The sequence below is a fragment of the Salmo salar genome, chromosome ssa11 (assembly GCF_905237065.1).
Source record: "Salmo salar chromosome ssa11, Ssal_v3.1, whole genome shotgun sequence".
NCBI lineage: Eukaryota > Metazoa > Chordata > Actinopteri > Salmoniformes > Salmonidae > Salmo > Salmo salar.
In genome coordinates this window covers 100,646,896-100,662,667 of record NC_059452.1, presented here as the reverse complement: position 1 = coordinate 100,662,667, position 15,772 = coordinate 100,646,896, and the positions used below count along the sequence as shown (strand labels likewise).

General features: G+C 42.1%; 2 protein-coding genes and 1 non-coding gene across 4 annotated transcripts; 2 read left to right on the top strand and 1 right to left on the bottom strand.

The window, feature by feature from the left end:
• The first annotated feature begins 1,515 nt into the window (after positions 1–1,515).
• On the top strand, positions 1,516–4,660 carry medag (mesenteric estrogen dependent adipogenesis). The gene is made up of 5 exons (XM_014129718.2): positions 1,516–1,837; positions 1,946–2,082; positions 2,638–2,753; positions 2,941–3,111; positions 3,741–4,660. Exons 1-5 carry the CDS (start codon positions 1,641–1,643, stop codon positions 3,759–3,761), a joined length of 642 nt encoding a protein of 213 aa, XP_013985193.1. The 5' UTR covers positions 1,516–1,640; the 3' UTR covers positions 3,762–4,660.
• Positions 4,661–5,941: 1,281 nt separating this feature from the next.
• Positions 5,942–14,624, bottom strand: alox5ap (arachidonate 5-lipoxygenase activating protein). 2 transcript variants are annotated; one of them, XM_014129713.2, is made up of 6 exons: positions 14,388–14,624; positions 13,881–13,952; positions 12,966–13,044; positions 7,036–7,106; positions 6,862–6,943; positions 6,373–6,743 (listed from the first exon to the last, which is right to left on the bottom strand). In XM_014129713.2, exons 2-6 carry the CDS (start codon positions 13,948–13,950, stop codon positions 6,581–6,583), a joined length of 465 nt encoding a protein of 154 aa, XP_013985188.1. In that variant the 5' UTR covers positions 13,951–13,952; positions 14,388–14,624; the 3' UTR covers positions 6,373–6,580. The 2 variants fall into 2 exon arrangements, with proteins under 2 accessions (NP_001139968.1, XP_013985188.1); NM_001146496.2 differs by lacking the exon at positions 14,388–14,624 and having other exon boundaries at positions 5,942–6,743; positions 13,881–14,062.
• On the top strand, positions 14,252–14,323 carry trnae-uuc (transfer RNA glutamic acid (anticodon UUC)). The gene has a single exon. It is a non-coding gene; the product is annotated as a tRNA-Glu (tRNA).
• Positions 14,625–15,772: the final 1,148 nt, after the last annotated feature.

Sequence of the window (15,772 nt, the reverse complement as noted above, 5' to 3'; positions counted from 1 at the left end):
AATAAAGGCATTTTAATCAATTATATGAAGAGTGCCTTGGTCCTCCTTTCTTTTTGAGGACTCATCATCCATGTCTTCCCATCACAATCAACCTGATTGTAAGATATGCTCTGAAGGTGATGAAGCCCACTGTGGACAAAGTGAAAGCAGCTGTGGAATACTTCCATAGGAGCACAGTAGGTGCTGAAAAACGAAAGTCTACACAACGCCAGATGGGGATGCCATCATCTCTACCCTGGCCATTGTCAATGCACCTGTTGATGCTCTGACCCAAGAGAAATGGGAGGAGGTGTGCAGAGTCCTGGCACCCTTTGAGCAGGTCACTGTGGAGATCAGTGGAGAGAGGTACAGTAAGCAGTTATTACTACATCATTATTTAACACAGTTTTATACACTGCTCAAAAAAATAAAGGGAACACTTAAACAACACAATGTAACCACAGGAAATGTGACAGAGTTGATGGACACCCTGTGTTCATCAATGGACAGAAAGTTCCACAGAATGGAATATAATCACGTGCTATCAGAAACCGCTGCACTTGACCCCAGGTTTAAGAAGTTAGCCTTCAGTGATGCCAGAGCGATTGATGAGGCTCTTCAAAGAATAACCTCAGCAGCAGAGAGGGACAGCCCCAGCAGTCAGCAGGCTCAGGCACCAGGGCAACAGGAAGAAGAGGGAGCAGATGGAGCAGAAGCACCAGCAGTAGTGCCACAAACGTCTGCTGTTTGACGAGAGAGGAACTGGGGATGCAGCACGAAGGAATCCCTCAGCAGATGCCATATGGAGGTCCGATCCTATTTGGAGGAGCCCCTCCTCCAAAGATCTGCAGATCATCTGAGCTGTTGGAAGCACAAGGCCTCTGTCTGCCCCCGGCTTACTAAAGTCATGACAGGGAGACTGCATAGTGGCCACATCCGTTCCCTCTGAGAGGGTCTTCTCGAAAACGGGACATATAATTACTGAGAGAAGAAACCGCATCAGCCCCTCAAAAGTGAGGCAACTTGCATTTCTGAATGCAAATCTCTCATAAAAGCAAAATATGGTCAGCATTTCTGTGTGCTGCTGGTTATAACATGGCAATAAAGAAGAGAGAGAAAAGAGGGACCAGTTTAATGTTTTAAGTGGGATGCTGCAGTTTTGCACATTGTTATTTATTTTTCTTTGATATGGTGCAATATTCTATTATTATGTTGTTCACATTGTATTCGTTTTGAATGGTCAGATTTATATGCACTTTGTTTATATACATTAAAAAGTTATACTTTAAATGCAAATGTTTAACAGCATTCTTTTTCATAACAAACCAATGCATTTTTAAATACATTGTAGTTAAGGTAGAGTATGATTTCATTTAATAATTTGATTAGAATTATTTTAACACCAATCATAGTCAAAACTATCGCAAACTGTTTGACTTGAAAAAATACAAAACATACTTTTTTTTAAAGAGCTGTTTGGGAGCCAAAAGAGCCGGTTCTTTTTCGGGAACTGAGCCGAACGAACCGGTTTACTGTAAAGAGCCGGAATTCCCGTCACTTGTTTATCTGGGGTTACAATACATTTATTTCCTCATCACGTGATCTGGAGCAGCAGAAAAACACATTGCTCAAGACAGAAAACTTCACATATCTCCAAAGACATGAAGATCACAGACGTCTCTCGCTGTACGATGGAAGTTATAGAAGTTGAGGAATTCTTGCGGAACCCTCCGCCCGGTTTCACGGTAGAGGCTGGCTACGGATTCGTGAAAAGCGATCCTGAAAACTGCTGCGTGTTCATCGATGACTTCGAGTTATCCAGAGGAGGAAAAGTAGTCTTCCAGCACTCGCAGGGAAAGTAAGGAATATGTTCATTTAAAAAGTTTGATACATTAGTCAGCCTTGAAAATATAATTAATTCAGCATCAACTTCTTAACTAGCAATCGAAAATGTATTTTATTTCAGGAAAATCACAGTGCGCAATTTGGGAGATTACACTCGCTTCAGGAAGAGCCTAACGTCAAAAAAGATATATATACTGGTGTCTGCATGTGAAAGTAAACCTTCATCGACAGATGGGAAAGCTCCCAAAAACATAAAAGGTAAAACGTTTCGCTGTTCTATCTATAATGGACCTGCTGCAGCAGACAAGGCGTGTTCTGCACTGTAGTCCATGGTTTCCCTAAATGACTTTTCATAACGTTACTCTTTACTGCATCAAATAGCAGATTTCATATGTACAGGAGTAAATGTTAGCCTGATACAGTATGTATGTATTGGTGGATATCAGCAGCACATCATTCTTAACCATGCAGTGAAACAACATGTTATTTATGTATTTTTAACCTGGGCTGGCCCTTCCATATGGAGGTTATAATGAATCACTCCCTGCTTCCCAAATTGCACCTTATTCCCTATATAGTACACTACTGTTGGCCAGGGCTTTGGTCAATATATTGCACTATATAGGGAATATGGTGCTATTTGGGATGTAACTGTGGTTTTTGACCGGTTGCAGGCGGTGCAGAGTGACCTTTAAGTATGACTCACAGCTTAACTACAGAGACTCATGGCTTATTACTAACTAACACAGTGGCCTTCACAGGACTGACTGACTCTTTCTGACTCTCTCTCTCCTTTTCTCCCTCCCTCCCCAGTGCTCCAGCAGTATGTGGTGTCCATTGATGGCCGTAACCCTCTGATCAAGTGGGAGATTGAGAGAGGCCTGGACAGGACTATCTCCTCTGTGGCTGGGGAGAGCTACAGGGTCGACGTGAGTTTGTCATTTTTCTGTTAGAAAGATAACATTTAATAAGAGTGATTCTTAGAAAACAAGCTTATTTTCTTTACGCAGCCACCTCTCAAGATGTTGACATTGAAAATAGCATATTCATATTTATTATATCTTTTTTTTCATGTAAAGTTGAAATACATTTTTCCCTCTGCTTTTTTGTTTTCAGATTGACCTGTGTGATGCATTGCGTGGCTGGGCAGGGGAGAGTTTCTGTCTCCTAGGCAACAGAGAGAAGGTCACGCCCGTGTGGAAGGATACCTGCTTCACCCTGAAATATTACTCTGATGCCCTCTTCGACTTCCCACACTGGCTCGGCTTCAGCAAACGCCATTTTAAGGTCAAATACAGTGATTGAATGACGCCTATTTATTTATTAATGTATCTGGAACTTTCCTTTTAGCTTATTGATGTATATTCTCTCCTGCGGACAGTTTACTGCTGAATAGTCTGTGTTTCTCTGAATCTTACTTGTGGCCATCAAAGGGTGCGTCACAATAATATCCCTGTCCTCCTGAAGTGTGAACTCATTCACTACTTCCCACAAATCTAAAAGCATTGAAATACGGTGGAGACTCCCACCAGCCCATTGCTCCGCCAAATTTCTTACACCAGTCATTTTCTTTCAAATCAGTGAAGGGAAGGAAATAGATCCACTCTGGGAGGAAGGAGATGATTGGGCCATAGCTAGGGTGTCCACTCTGTGAGGAAGGAGATGATTGGGCCATAGCTAGGGTGTCCACTCTGTGAGGAAGGAGATGATTGGGCCATAGCTAGGGTGTCCACTATGAGAGGAAGGAGATGATTGGGCCATAGCTAGGGTGTTCACTATGAGAGGAAGGAGATGATTGGGCCATAGCTAGGGTGCCCACTATGAGAGGAAGGAGATGATTGGGCCATTGCTAGGGTGCCCACTATGAGAGCAAGGAAACCAACACGTTTATTTACTTTGTGATTTCTTCCCTGTAGATCTCCAACCATGGAAGATGAGACCTTAGCAAGAATCAATAATAACTATTTGATGGGCAAGAAGACTGGACATAGGCCAAAGATGATCTATTATATTGACAAGGTAGCCGAGTGACCACTCTAACAATGGAAATGCATGTCCTTAAGGCTTGAAGGCAAGTGAAGTCAGGTGGGACCATACTAGCCAATGAGAGGGCAGATATGCGTGTGAACAACAGGCACAACCAAGTCATTTTTCGCAAAGCTGCCGGAATGCCACCTGCATCCACTTATATCAGTACATTTGAAACAGTCTAAAAATTACAAAACTTCTATTCAAATCAAGTTAGCCCTATGTAATTCGACACTCTCTCATAGACCTCCATACAAAAAAATGTCATATCTCACACGGACATATTATGGGGTATTAAGGAGTAAATCCTCTCTTCGCCTCTTCCAAGGCCCATGTTTCAGTGGACAGCGACACCTGTCAGTTGAAGTGAGAAGCTGGGATTCCTGCTACCTGCTATGCAGGATTCCACCACTTGGAGGAGCTGTTTATCAGTAGACTGGATCATCTCGTTGAGTGTAGGACATGGATGGCCAGTTCAATGCTGCTGCTTTGGTTTGAGAATTTAACCCTCTGATGCACTGTTATGTTAATGGGAAGATGGAGTAAGCCAGTCGGCACGAAACTATTGAAAGAATAGCCCAAAAGACTTTACAATAAGTTGTTTTATCAAGTTCATATATACAGTGCCTTCAGAAAGTATTCACTCCCCTTGACTTTTTCCACATTTTGTTGTGTTACAGCTTGAATTTGCAATGAATTAAATTGAGTTTTTGTTTTTGTTACTGACCTACACACAATACCCCATAATGACAAAGTGGAATGATGTTTTTAGATCAATTTGAATAAAAAATGAGTCTTAAGTATTCAACCTCTTATGACAAGCCTAAATAAGTTCAGAAGTATACAAGTCACATAATAAGTTTACATGGACTCACTCTGTGAGCAATAATAGTGTTTAACATGATTTTTGAATGACTACCTCATCTCTGTACCCTACACATACAAGTATCTGTAAGGTCCCTCAAACAGATTCAACCACAAAGACCAGGGAGGTTTTCCAATGCCTCGCAAAGAAGGGCACCGATTGGCGGCTGGTGGTACCTTAATTGGGAGGACGGACTCTTAGTAATGGCTGGAACGGAATTTATGGAATGGTATTGAACACATCAAACACATGGTTTTCATGTGTTTGATACCATTCCAACCATTATTATGAGCCGTCCTCCCCTCAGCAGCCTCCTGTGGTAGATGCGTAAAAATAAAAGCAGACATTGAATATTCCCTTTGAGCATGGTGACGTTATTAATTACACTTTGGATGGTGTGTCAATACACCTAGTCACCACAAAGATACAGGCGTCCTTCCTAACTCAGTTGCCCGAGAGGAAGGAAACCGCTCAGGAATGGTGACTTTAAAACAATTAGAGATGAATGGTTGTGATGGGAGAAAACTGAGGATGGATTAACAACATTGTAGTTACTCTACAATACTAACCTAATTGACAGAGTGAAAATAAGGAAACCTTTACAGAATAAAAATATTCCAAAACATGCATCCTGTTTACAAAAAGGCACCAATAGAAATACTGCAAAATATGTGGCAAAGCAATTCACGTTTTGTCCTGAATACAACGTGTTATGTTTGGGGCAAATCCAATGCAACATAGTCCAGAGTACCACTCCATATTTTCAAGCATAGTGGTGGCTGCATCATGTTATGGGTATGCTTGTAATCGTTATGGACTAGGGAGTTTTTCAGGATAAAAAAGAAATGGCATGGAACTAAGCACAGGCAAAATCCTAGAGGAAAACCTGGTTCAGTCTGCTTTCCACAAGACAGATGAATTCACCTTTCAGCAGGACAACCTAAAACACAAGGTCAAATCTACACTGGAGTTGCTTACCAAGAAGACAATGAATGTTCCTGGGTGGCCGAGTTTTGACTTAGATCTGCTTGAAAATCTAGGGCAAGACCTGAAAATGTCTGTCTAGCAATGACAAACAACCATTTTTTGTTCAAGCTTGTAGAATTTTGAAAAGAATATTGGGCAAATGTTGCACAATCCAGGTGTAGAAAGCGCTTAGAGGCTTACCCAGAAAGACTCACAGCTGTAATCCCTGCCAAAGGTGCTTCTACAAAGTCTTGACTCGGGAGTATTTCTGTATTTAATTTTCAATAAATTTGCAAACATTTGTAAAAACAGGTTTTCACTTCATCATTATAGGGTATTGTGTGTAGCAGGGTGAGATGAGAGAAACAATCAAATTAATCCATTTTGAATTTAGGCTGTAACACAAAATGTGGAATAAGTTGAGAGGTATGAATACTTTCTGAAGGCTATGTACGTTGTTAGAAAGCATTTTAAAAGTTTGTATTGTGTATGGCGACATGATTTCTAGAACATGGCGACAAGATTTCTAGAACATTTGAATGTAGATGTTTAGATGTTGTATGCTCTTTAGATGAAGGGTCATCTTGGACTGACTTTAGAAACTGTTCACATGTCATTTAGATGGATTGCTGTGGCTGCTGTGGCATATCAACATATTTTATACATTTTCAATGGAATTCAATACTATGTAGCTTTTGTGTTTTTATTTCCCATACTCAAATAAAATCTTTTTTTTTTTAAAGGAAATAAAACATGAAATGATTGTGCACAGAAGCGGATAATTGCACCACATTGAATCACTCATCACATCACCACACTTGCTGACCCTTGCACTGTGCAAATACACACATGCACACACAGACACAAAACATAGACTTTATAGTCACTTTCCGTAGTTCAGGGAATGAGGAGTAGAGCGGAGGCTGCGTTGGTGATCATTTCCATGGTGTCTTTATAGTCGCTGCCGAAGTAACGCAACAGCAGGTAGTTGAAGATACCCACAATGCACATCAGGATGAGGAAGGACAGGACGCGTTTCCCAAACAGGTACCCTGGAGTGCTGTCAGACAGAAACACAGTTGATTAGTCACACACACACATACAAAACAGCAGTCAATCAGTTACAAATACATACTTTACACACACACACACACACACACACACACACACACTCTCACCTTTGAGATGTCTGACCCATGTACCCGACAAAGTACTTCTGCCTGGCCACCAGGTAGATGATCCCTGCAAAGGCAGCAGGAGCTGAACACACCAAGATCACAGACAGTGTTAGCTAGATGAAAAGAGAGACTGGGGAATGTTACGTGACGTACAGTATCTGTGTGATGATTTACCTTGGTTAAGGCACAGCCCAGCACACCACATCACTGCTAGGAAGGTTGGGTAGGAATCCATACAGTTACGACTGTGGAGACAGACAAGAGAAACACATGATGAAAACCCCAGTTAGGCCTAGATTCAATCAGATCAAGGGTTAACCGGCGCTAGAAGACACACGCATAACAGATGTTTTGGCGATGTCGGAGGTGTCACTACAGTCCCTGGTTCAAATCCAGGCTGTATCACATCCGGCCATGGATGGGAGTACCATAGGGCGGCGCACAATTGGCCGAGCGTTGACTGGGTTTGGCCGGGGTAGGCCGTCATTGTAAATAAGATTTTTTTCTTAACTGAGTTGCCTAGTTAAATAAAGGTTCAATAAAACATAATCCACACCTGCCCCACTCGTGTTAGAAGTTCAGAGTGAGAAAGTGTAGGCTGTACAGAAATAATTACGCTCCAACTGAAAAATCATTCAATTAAATAACGATTTCTAGCATCTTAATGGAGGTGTAGATTACAGTTTACGAGGCTGCATGGGATTTCTGTTAATGTGACTCAGCATAGCCAATGACCGCTTTAGGTATAATTTACATTTTAGTCCTTTAGCAGAGGCTCTTATCCAGAGCAACTTACAGTAGTGAGTGCATACATTTTCCTTACTGGTCCTCGTTGAGAATCGAACCCACATCCCTGGCGTTGCAAGAACCGCACTCTACCCAACTGAGTCACACACGGGAGCCACTTGTGGCTTCGACAGCTCTAATGAAGTTCCACCGCTAACAAAGTTCCACCGCTATGTGGATGTTGGCTAATGCCGATCTGATTGAAATAGAGCCCTTAGGCTTAGACAGTTTTATGCTGAAATTACAGTGGATACAAACACACACTGAGACTCGACTTGTATGAAGAGTTAGGGTTCTAATTCAATCCATACCGTGGAAACTCAGCATTACAGAGTGATTGACATGTAAAGGCAATATTCTCGCTTTAGCGGAGACTGCATTCATGGTAAAAGCTGCATATGTCGGCTCAATCGGAAATGGCTATTGAAGTTCTATAGCGGAATCTGTAACGCTTCAGAATGAATAGAGCCCTGAGTCCAGGGGCGAAAATCTGATATCAACTTTGGGGGGGACAATTACATGACATTTTCTCAAGAGCAATTCCTGAGGGGGACACCAAAAGTAGTGCTGTAACACATAGCCTACATTGTAATATGGTAAATGTATATTGAGGAACCAAAGAAATAAGGTGTTTGCCGTACTCCTAACTACCGGTACCCAAAACTACACAACTATTCACAACAGCAATACCATTGCCTTTAACAAATCTTAGTTCAGTCACCAGTTTAAGTTGAGAGTGGGGGTATCCATGGCATTTTCCAATTATGTTCCTATTTTACAAGTAAAAAAAATGGAGAACCTTTCATAATGTTGCCAAACAAAGACTCAAGAAACTTACCTGAGACTCCCTGTCTCTGCCAGTCTGTCCCTGCATATCTGTCCCCAACTCTGCTGTCTGTGTGCAATCTGTTGCCTGCTCTGCCTAATGACATCATTGTGAAACATTTCCATTAGAATTTCATTTCTTTCTTATGAACATTTTATCAACTAGTCTTTGAGATATTAGGCTACTAGGGTTCTTACTTTGCGTTTTGGTGTACTGAAAAATACTCTGATGTCCGTCTTTTATTTTTCTGCCATTTTTATACCTGGCTGGCTGGGTACACACACACACACAGTGTGTTGGTTATTTACAGTAGGAGATGGGCTTCTATCATCTTATCTTTTATCATTCTATTTGGGCTTTGATCTAAAAGGTAGCTAGCAAATGTGAAACGGATTAAAATGACAAGAGTTGACAGCTGTATGAGTTCACCATTTACACAACATATGCTGCAACCTTTTGTAATTTTAATAGTTTGTTTCATATTGGCTGGCTTCCAACAATAGCTGAATTTGCAAAGCTTGCGAACACCAATTCAGTTTCAGTGGTGTTTGCTATAATCTTTGCTACCTGGGTTAAATCAGTTTATCGCTAACCTTATCACAGGGACTTTGAAGCACTAACTTACGTCATCTGCATGCTGATCTCGGAATAAATTGACCATAGCAAAGATTCCATCTTTGACGAGGCCACATAAATGGAATAGGTACTAGCTAGCTTAATACTTAATATTTGCGCGCTAGCTGTGCATATTCAGCTAGTGTGTGTGCGCGATTGACTGGATTAACCTCACGTCAGTTACGTTCATTGAGTGCCTTTCAGACAGTGGCTACGACCCCTCTGTTACCTTGCCAGTGGATCAAACCATTGTGAGGAAAAGGGTGGGGGGGTCGCAATCTTTTGAAACTTAAAAACGCGCTGTTAAGTGTCTATAATCAGCACAATTGCTTTCATTGCGTATTATTAATATTATTTAAATTACATAGTTATGTTTCAGTGATATATTGGGGGGGACAAATCATATTTTTCCCAGGATGGGGGGGTCGTGTGTCCCCCGTCCCCCCCGCGATTTCCGCCCCTGCCTGAGTCACGAGAGCTATTGCAAATATTATGTGATCAGTAAAAGACTCTGTAGTATGCAGTCAGTAAAGTAACAATGATGAAATGGGTTGACAACATCCTCAGCCCTGCTCTCTCACTAGGAAGGAGGAGTGGAGGGAGGGAGGGAGGGGTGTTGCAATAAAAACACTGCCTCTTCCTGAAAATACAAAAATATAGTTCCTGTGTGACAGCGCAGCCACACAGTAACTTCCTGAACTTTGGTTTTTCTTGCAAAATGTTTTACTGTGTGTGTGTGTGTGTGTGTGTGTTTCTTCACACGTGATGTCAACCTAACCACCTTAACTCTACAGAGAAGTTGTATTAGTCATATGTACGGGATATGCATGATAGACATCGTCCAATGAAATGCTTACAGGCAGGTTCTTTCTGGACAATGCAATAAAGTGAGGAGCAGAGAAAGGATGTGGGTCCACTGCTTCCTTTTTTAATACAGGAAGTACATCAGCGCAACAATGATGGCCTCCATTGAAACAACAGTCCTGATCCTCTGTTCCTTCATGTGTCTTTATCTACGTTATTCCTTTTTTTTACCAGAATATTTGAAGGAAAGGAGACAAGGAGAGGAAGCCACTTCATACTATTGAGGTGCACCCTGTGGGCCGATTTCCTGGTCTGAGATTAAGCCAAGTCCTGGAATACAAAACACTTACAATTGGGCTGTTTCCATTGAGTATGCTTTTTAGTCCAGGACTAGGTTTAACATCTGTACAGGAAACCATTAGAGTCTACAGCCCCAGAGGGCAGATCCACACAGTAAGCAGAGACTAATCTCCCCTACAGCCCCAGGGCAGATCAACACAGTAAGCAGAGACTAACCTCCCCTACAGCCCCAGGGCAGATCCACACAGCAGAGACTAACCTCCCCTACAGCCCCAGGGCAGATCCACACAGTAAGCAGAGACTAACCTCCCCTACAGCCCCAGGGCAGATCCACACAGTAAGCAGAGACTAAACTCCCCTACAGCCCCAGAGGGCAGATCCACACAGTAAGCAGAGACTAACCTCCCCTACAGCCCCAGAGGGCAGATCCACACAGTAAGCAGAGACTAACCTCCCCTACAGCCCCAGGACAGATCCACACAGCAGAGACTAACCTCCCCTACAGCCCCAGGACAGATCCACACAGTAAGCAGAGACTAACCTCCCCTACAGCCCCAGAGGGCAGATCCACACAGTAAGCAGAGACTAACCTCCCCTACAGCCCCAGGGCAGATCCACACAGCAGAGACTAACCTCCCCTACAGCCCCAGAGGGCAGATCCACACAGTAAGCAGAGACTAACCTCCCCTACAGCCCCAGGGCAGATCCACACAGTAAGCAGAGACTAACCTCCCCTACAGCCCCAGAGGGCAGATCCACACAGTAAGCAGAGACTAACCTCCCCTACAGCCCCAGAGGGCAGATCCACACAGTAAGCAGAGACTAACCTCCCCTACAGCCCCAGGGCAGATCCACACAGTAAGCAGAGACTAACCTCCCCTACAGCCCCAGGACAGATCCACACAGTAAGCAGAGACTAACCTCCCCTACAGCCCCAGAGGGCAGATCCACACAGTAAGCAGAGACTAACCTCCCCTACAGCCCCAGGACAGATCCACACAGTAAGCAGAGACTAACCTCCCCTACAGCCCCAGAGGGCAGATCCACACAGTAAGCAGAGACTAACCTCCCCTACAGCCCCAGGGCAGATCCACACAGTAAGCAGAGTCTACAACCTATTCCCTATATACTACACTACTGTATGGGCCCTGGTCAACTGTTACGCACTATAAATAGAAAATAGGGTGCTATAACCTGGTCTGGTTGGAGTTTGAGGAAACTCCATGTGATGGTTTGTAATGTTAGGAGAGATGGAAATCACATGTAAAAGGTGACCAGATGGAAGAGAGAGGAGACGTGCGATATGCAAAACCCTTCTACCACAGGCAACACAACCTATGTGTAAAGAAACACACACAGTCTTGTGTGGGTTACAGCATGGCTATTATTAGGCTATGGCTTGATACACTGGGATAGTAGCATTTATGTAAATGCGATAAGCCGTAAAGAACAGGGGAAATGATACACAGTTAAAATGGTACATCCTTGTTTGGGTTATGTGCTTAGTTTATATTCTGAATACACAGCGAAATAATATAATTGTACATTGTGTGTGTGTGTGTGTTTTTTTTTAAATTATTTTATTTCACCTTTATTTATCCAGGTAGGCCAGTTGAGAACAAGTTCTCATTTACAACTGCGACCTGGCCAAGATAAAGCAAAGCAGTGCAACAAAAACAACAACACAGAGTTACACATAAATAAACGTTCAGTCAATAACATAAAAGAAAAGAAAAATCGAAAGATCTATGTACAGTGTGTGCAAATGTATAAGAGTAGGGAGGTAGGCAATAAATAGGCCCTAGAGGCAAAATAATTACAATTTAGAATTAATACAGAAGTGATAGATATGCAGATGATGATGTGCAAGTAGAGATACTGGGGTGCAAAAGAGCAAGAGGGTAAGTAATAATATGGGGATGAGGTAGTTGGGTGTGCTATTTACAGATTGGCTGTGTATAGGTACAGGTACTGTGTACAGGTACAGTGATCGGTAAGCTGCTCTGACAGCTGATGCTTAAAGTTAGAGAGGGAGATATAAGACTCCAGCTTCAGAGATTTTTGCAATTCGCTCCAGTCATTGGCAGCAGAGAACTGTAAGGAAAGGCGGCCAAAGGGAGTGTTGGCTTTGGGGATGACCAGTGAGATATACCTGCTGGAGGCGTGCTACGGGTGGGTGTTGCTATGGTGACCAGTGAGCTGAGATAAGGCGGGGCTTTACCTAGCAAAGACTTATAGATGACCTGGAGCCAGTGGGTTTGGCGACGAATATGTAGTGAGGGCCAGCCAACGAGAGCATAGAGGTCGCAGTGGTGGGTAGTATATGGGGCTTTGGTGATAAAACAGATGGCACTGTGATAGACTACATCCAGTTTGCTGAGTAGAGTGTTGGGGGCTATTTTGTAAATGACATCGCCGAAGTCAAGGATCGGTAGGATGGTCAGTTTTACGAGGTTATGTTTGGCAGCATGAGTGAACTAGGCTTTGTTGCGAAATAGGAAGCCGATTCTAGATTTAATTTTGGATTGGAGATGCTTAATGTGAGTCTGGAAGGAGAGTTTACAGTCTAACCAGACACCTAGGTATTTGTAGGTGTCCACATATTCTAGGTCAGAACCGTCCAGAGTAGTGATGCTAGTCGGGCGGGAGGGTGCGGGCAGCAATCGGTTAGTTTTGCTAGCATTTAAAAGCAGTATTTTTATTCCAGGACTAGGTTTAATATGTGTCTGGGAAAAATGATGTGTGTGTGTGTGTGTGTGTGTAAGTTACTTACTTGGCGCAGGACACTCTCTCAAAAGCAGTTTTGTTGTTGTGCTCTTTACCCTCCCTCTCTACCTTTGTTGCAAAGAAAGCTGGAAATAACACGACAGATAAAACACCAACAGTTCAGAAATGTATTTCATCGTCGATCAGAGAAGTGAAGAAAAAGACTTGGTTATCAGGTGATAAACAGTCATTTAAAAGTAAGGCATAGTATTCAATTCAAAGCATCAACCGAAAGGTTCAATGATAAATACATTTTACAGTATGAAGAACATAGAACACTACACCACTACTAATATAGAGCATGGTGTTTGCAACGCCAGGGTTGTGGGTTTGATTCCCACGGGGGGCCAGCACAGGTTTTTTATTTTTTTAATTATGAAATTAAATGTATGCATTCACTACTGTAAGTTGCTCTGGATAAGAGCGTCTGCTAAATGACTAAAATGTAAAAAATGTAAAAATGTAATAAACCACATAGTAAGCTACTTTACAATGTGAGTAAATCCTCCACAGGTCTCCATTTATAAAGATATTATTTATCTCAATGGGACTTCCTGGTTCTAATAAAAAAAATATATTAAGTTTATAGTCTCCTACATGAGACAGGACAGGTTTCCCAAACGCAGATTAAGCCTAGTCCTGGACTAAAACATCGCCATTGAAAGTGATTTTTATACCAGGATTAGGTTTAATGTGTGTCTGGGAAAAAGACCCATAAAGTTACATTATTCTTTCGCTGACAATGACAATACAAGTAACTTCGCCACAGTTGTCTTTTTGGCCAGGCCTCCTTTCTATACATATATTATTCATGTGAATGGGACATCCTTGTTGAAATAAAATAACAAATGTAGTCAAACGTAATTTTTGTTATAATAACAATAACCAAAATAATGTATATAAAGTGTATTAATTGTCTTACCATTCTGCAGGACGCTAATGAGAGTGACGATGACCAAGAGAAAGATGTGTTCCACCACTATGGACAACATGACTATTCAGAACGGAGGGATAGATGGAGAGAGAACAGGCTTATTGAATATAAGGATAGAGGAGGGACAACAGTTATAACTCTCTCTGTGTCTGTCTCTCACGCACACAGTCTCTCTCTCTCTCTTGCACTTCCTGTTAGACTGTCCGTTTTTTCCTCTATTTGTTTTATGCAAACTATTTCTCAGACATTATTTCCTTATTGATGTGTGTATTGGCAACGGGGCTCCGTCATGATTACTTCATTGTTGTTGTCATTGCGTAGTACATTCAAAACCCCATTGAGGACAAACAAAATTATAGTCCCATATGGTCTAGCGGTTAGGATTCCTGGTTTTCACCCAGGCGGCCCGGGTTCGACTCCCGGTATGGGAACAAGTATTTTTCTTACGAGTCTTCTCACCAATAAATCATTTTATAGGCGATTCAATTTACTTACATGTTTTGATGCATGCATGACGTTTCAATTGGCGAGGAGTATTCTGCGTTAGTAACCATAAGATAGTCAAGAGAACTTCCAATACATCAGCCTAGCTAGTACTGACTGTTTCACATGTGTCATTTATGTCAATAAATTAAACAAAACATTGATTCCTCCAACTGATAAAATACCTTCATTGATAATAATTGACATACTGTAGCTAGGTAGAACCAGAGATTGTAGAGAAAGCGAGACACAACACTCCGTAATTGTTTCGGGGTGGGGCTACTCTGGTCTACTTATTTCCCTCGCCCGGCGGAGCAGGTGCCCCAGGGCGAGATATGTCACTGGCTCATTTTCTATGGTCGGGGCGGATGGGGCGAGCGGGAGGGGACAATAAGTAGACCAGAGCCAGCTATCAATTCAAGGGCTTTATTGGTATGGGAAACATACATCAACATTGCCAAAGCAAGTGAGGTAGATAATAAATAAAAGTGAAATAAACAATACAAATGTACAGTAAACATTACACCCACAGAAGTTCCAAAAGAATAAAGACATTTCAAATGTCATATTATGTCTATTTACAGTGTTGTAACGATGTGCAAATAGGTAAAGTACAAAAGGGAAAATATATAAACATAAATATGGGTAGTATTTACAATGGTGTTTGGTTTTCACTGGTTTCCCTTTTCTTGTGGCAACAATCTTGCTGCTGTGATTGCACACTGTGGTATTTCACAGTAGATATGAGAGTTTATCAAAATTGGGTTTATTTTTGAATTCTTTGTGGATCTGTGTAATCTGAAGGAAATATGTCTCTAAAATGGTCATACATTTGGCAGGTTAGGAAGTGCAGCTCAGTTTCCACCTCATTTTTGTGGGCAGTGTGCACTCTTGAGAGCCAGGTCTGTCTATGGCGGCCTTTCTCTATAGCAAGACTATGCTCACTAAGTCTGTACATAGTCAAAGCTTTCCTTAATATTGGGTCAGTCACAATGGTCAGGTAAGTAGACCACTGTGTAATCTCTGTTCAGGGCCAAATAACATTCTAGTTTGCTGTTTTTTTTGTAAATTCTTTTCAATGTGTCAAGTAATTATCTTTTTGTTTTCTCATGATTTGGTTGTCTAATTGTGTTGCTGTCCTGGGGCTCTGTGGGATCTGTTTGTGAACAGAGCCTCAGGACCAGCTTGCTTAGGGGACTCTTCTCCAGGTTCATCTCTCTGTAGGTGATGGCTTTGATATGGAAGGTTTGGGAATCCCTTCCTTTTAGGTGGTTGTAGAATTTAACAGATCTTTTCTGGATTTTGATCATTAGCGGGCATCGGCCTAATTCTGCTCTGCATGCATTATTTGGTGTTTTACGTTGTACACAGAGGATATTTTTTCAGAATTCTGCATG

Bases quoted from the DNA above. Each gene is read 5' to 3' on its own strand.
- medag (XM_014129718.2), top strand. From the start codon at position 1,641: ATGAAGATCACAGACGTCTCTCGCTGTACGATGGAAGTTATAGAAGTT. The intron at 1,838-1,945 runs GTAAGGAATATG...ATTTTATTTCAG, and splicing joins TTCCAGCACTCGCAGGGAAA to GAAAATCACAGTGCGCAATT. The intron at 3,112-3,740 runs GTCAAATACAGT...TCTTCCCTGTAG, and splicing joins TCAGCAAACGCCATTTTAAG to ATCTCCAACCATGGAAGATG.
- alox5ap (XM_014129713.2), bottom strand. From the start codon at position 13,950: ATGTTGTCCATAGTGGTGGAACACATCTTTCTCTTGGTCATCGTCACT. The intron at 6,944-7,035 runs GTAAATCATCAC...TGGTGTGTTCAG, and splicing joins TGGGCTGTGCCTTAACCAAG to CTCCTGCTGCCTTTGCAGGG. The intron at 6,744-6,861 runs GTGAGAGTGTGT...TCTGTCTGACAG, and splicing joins ATGGGTCAGACATCTCAAAG to CACTCCAGGGTACCTGTTTG.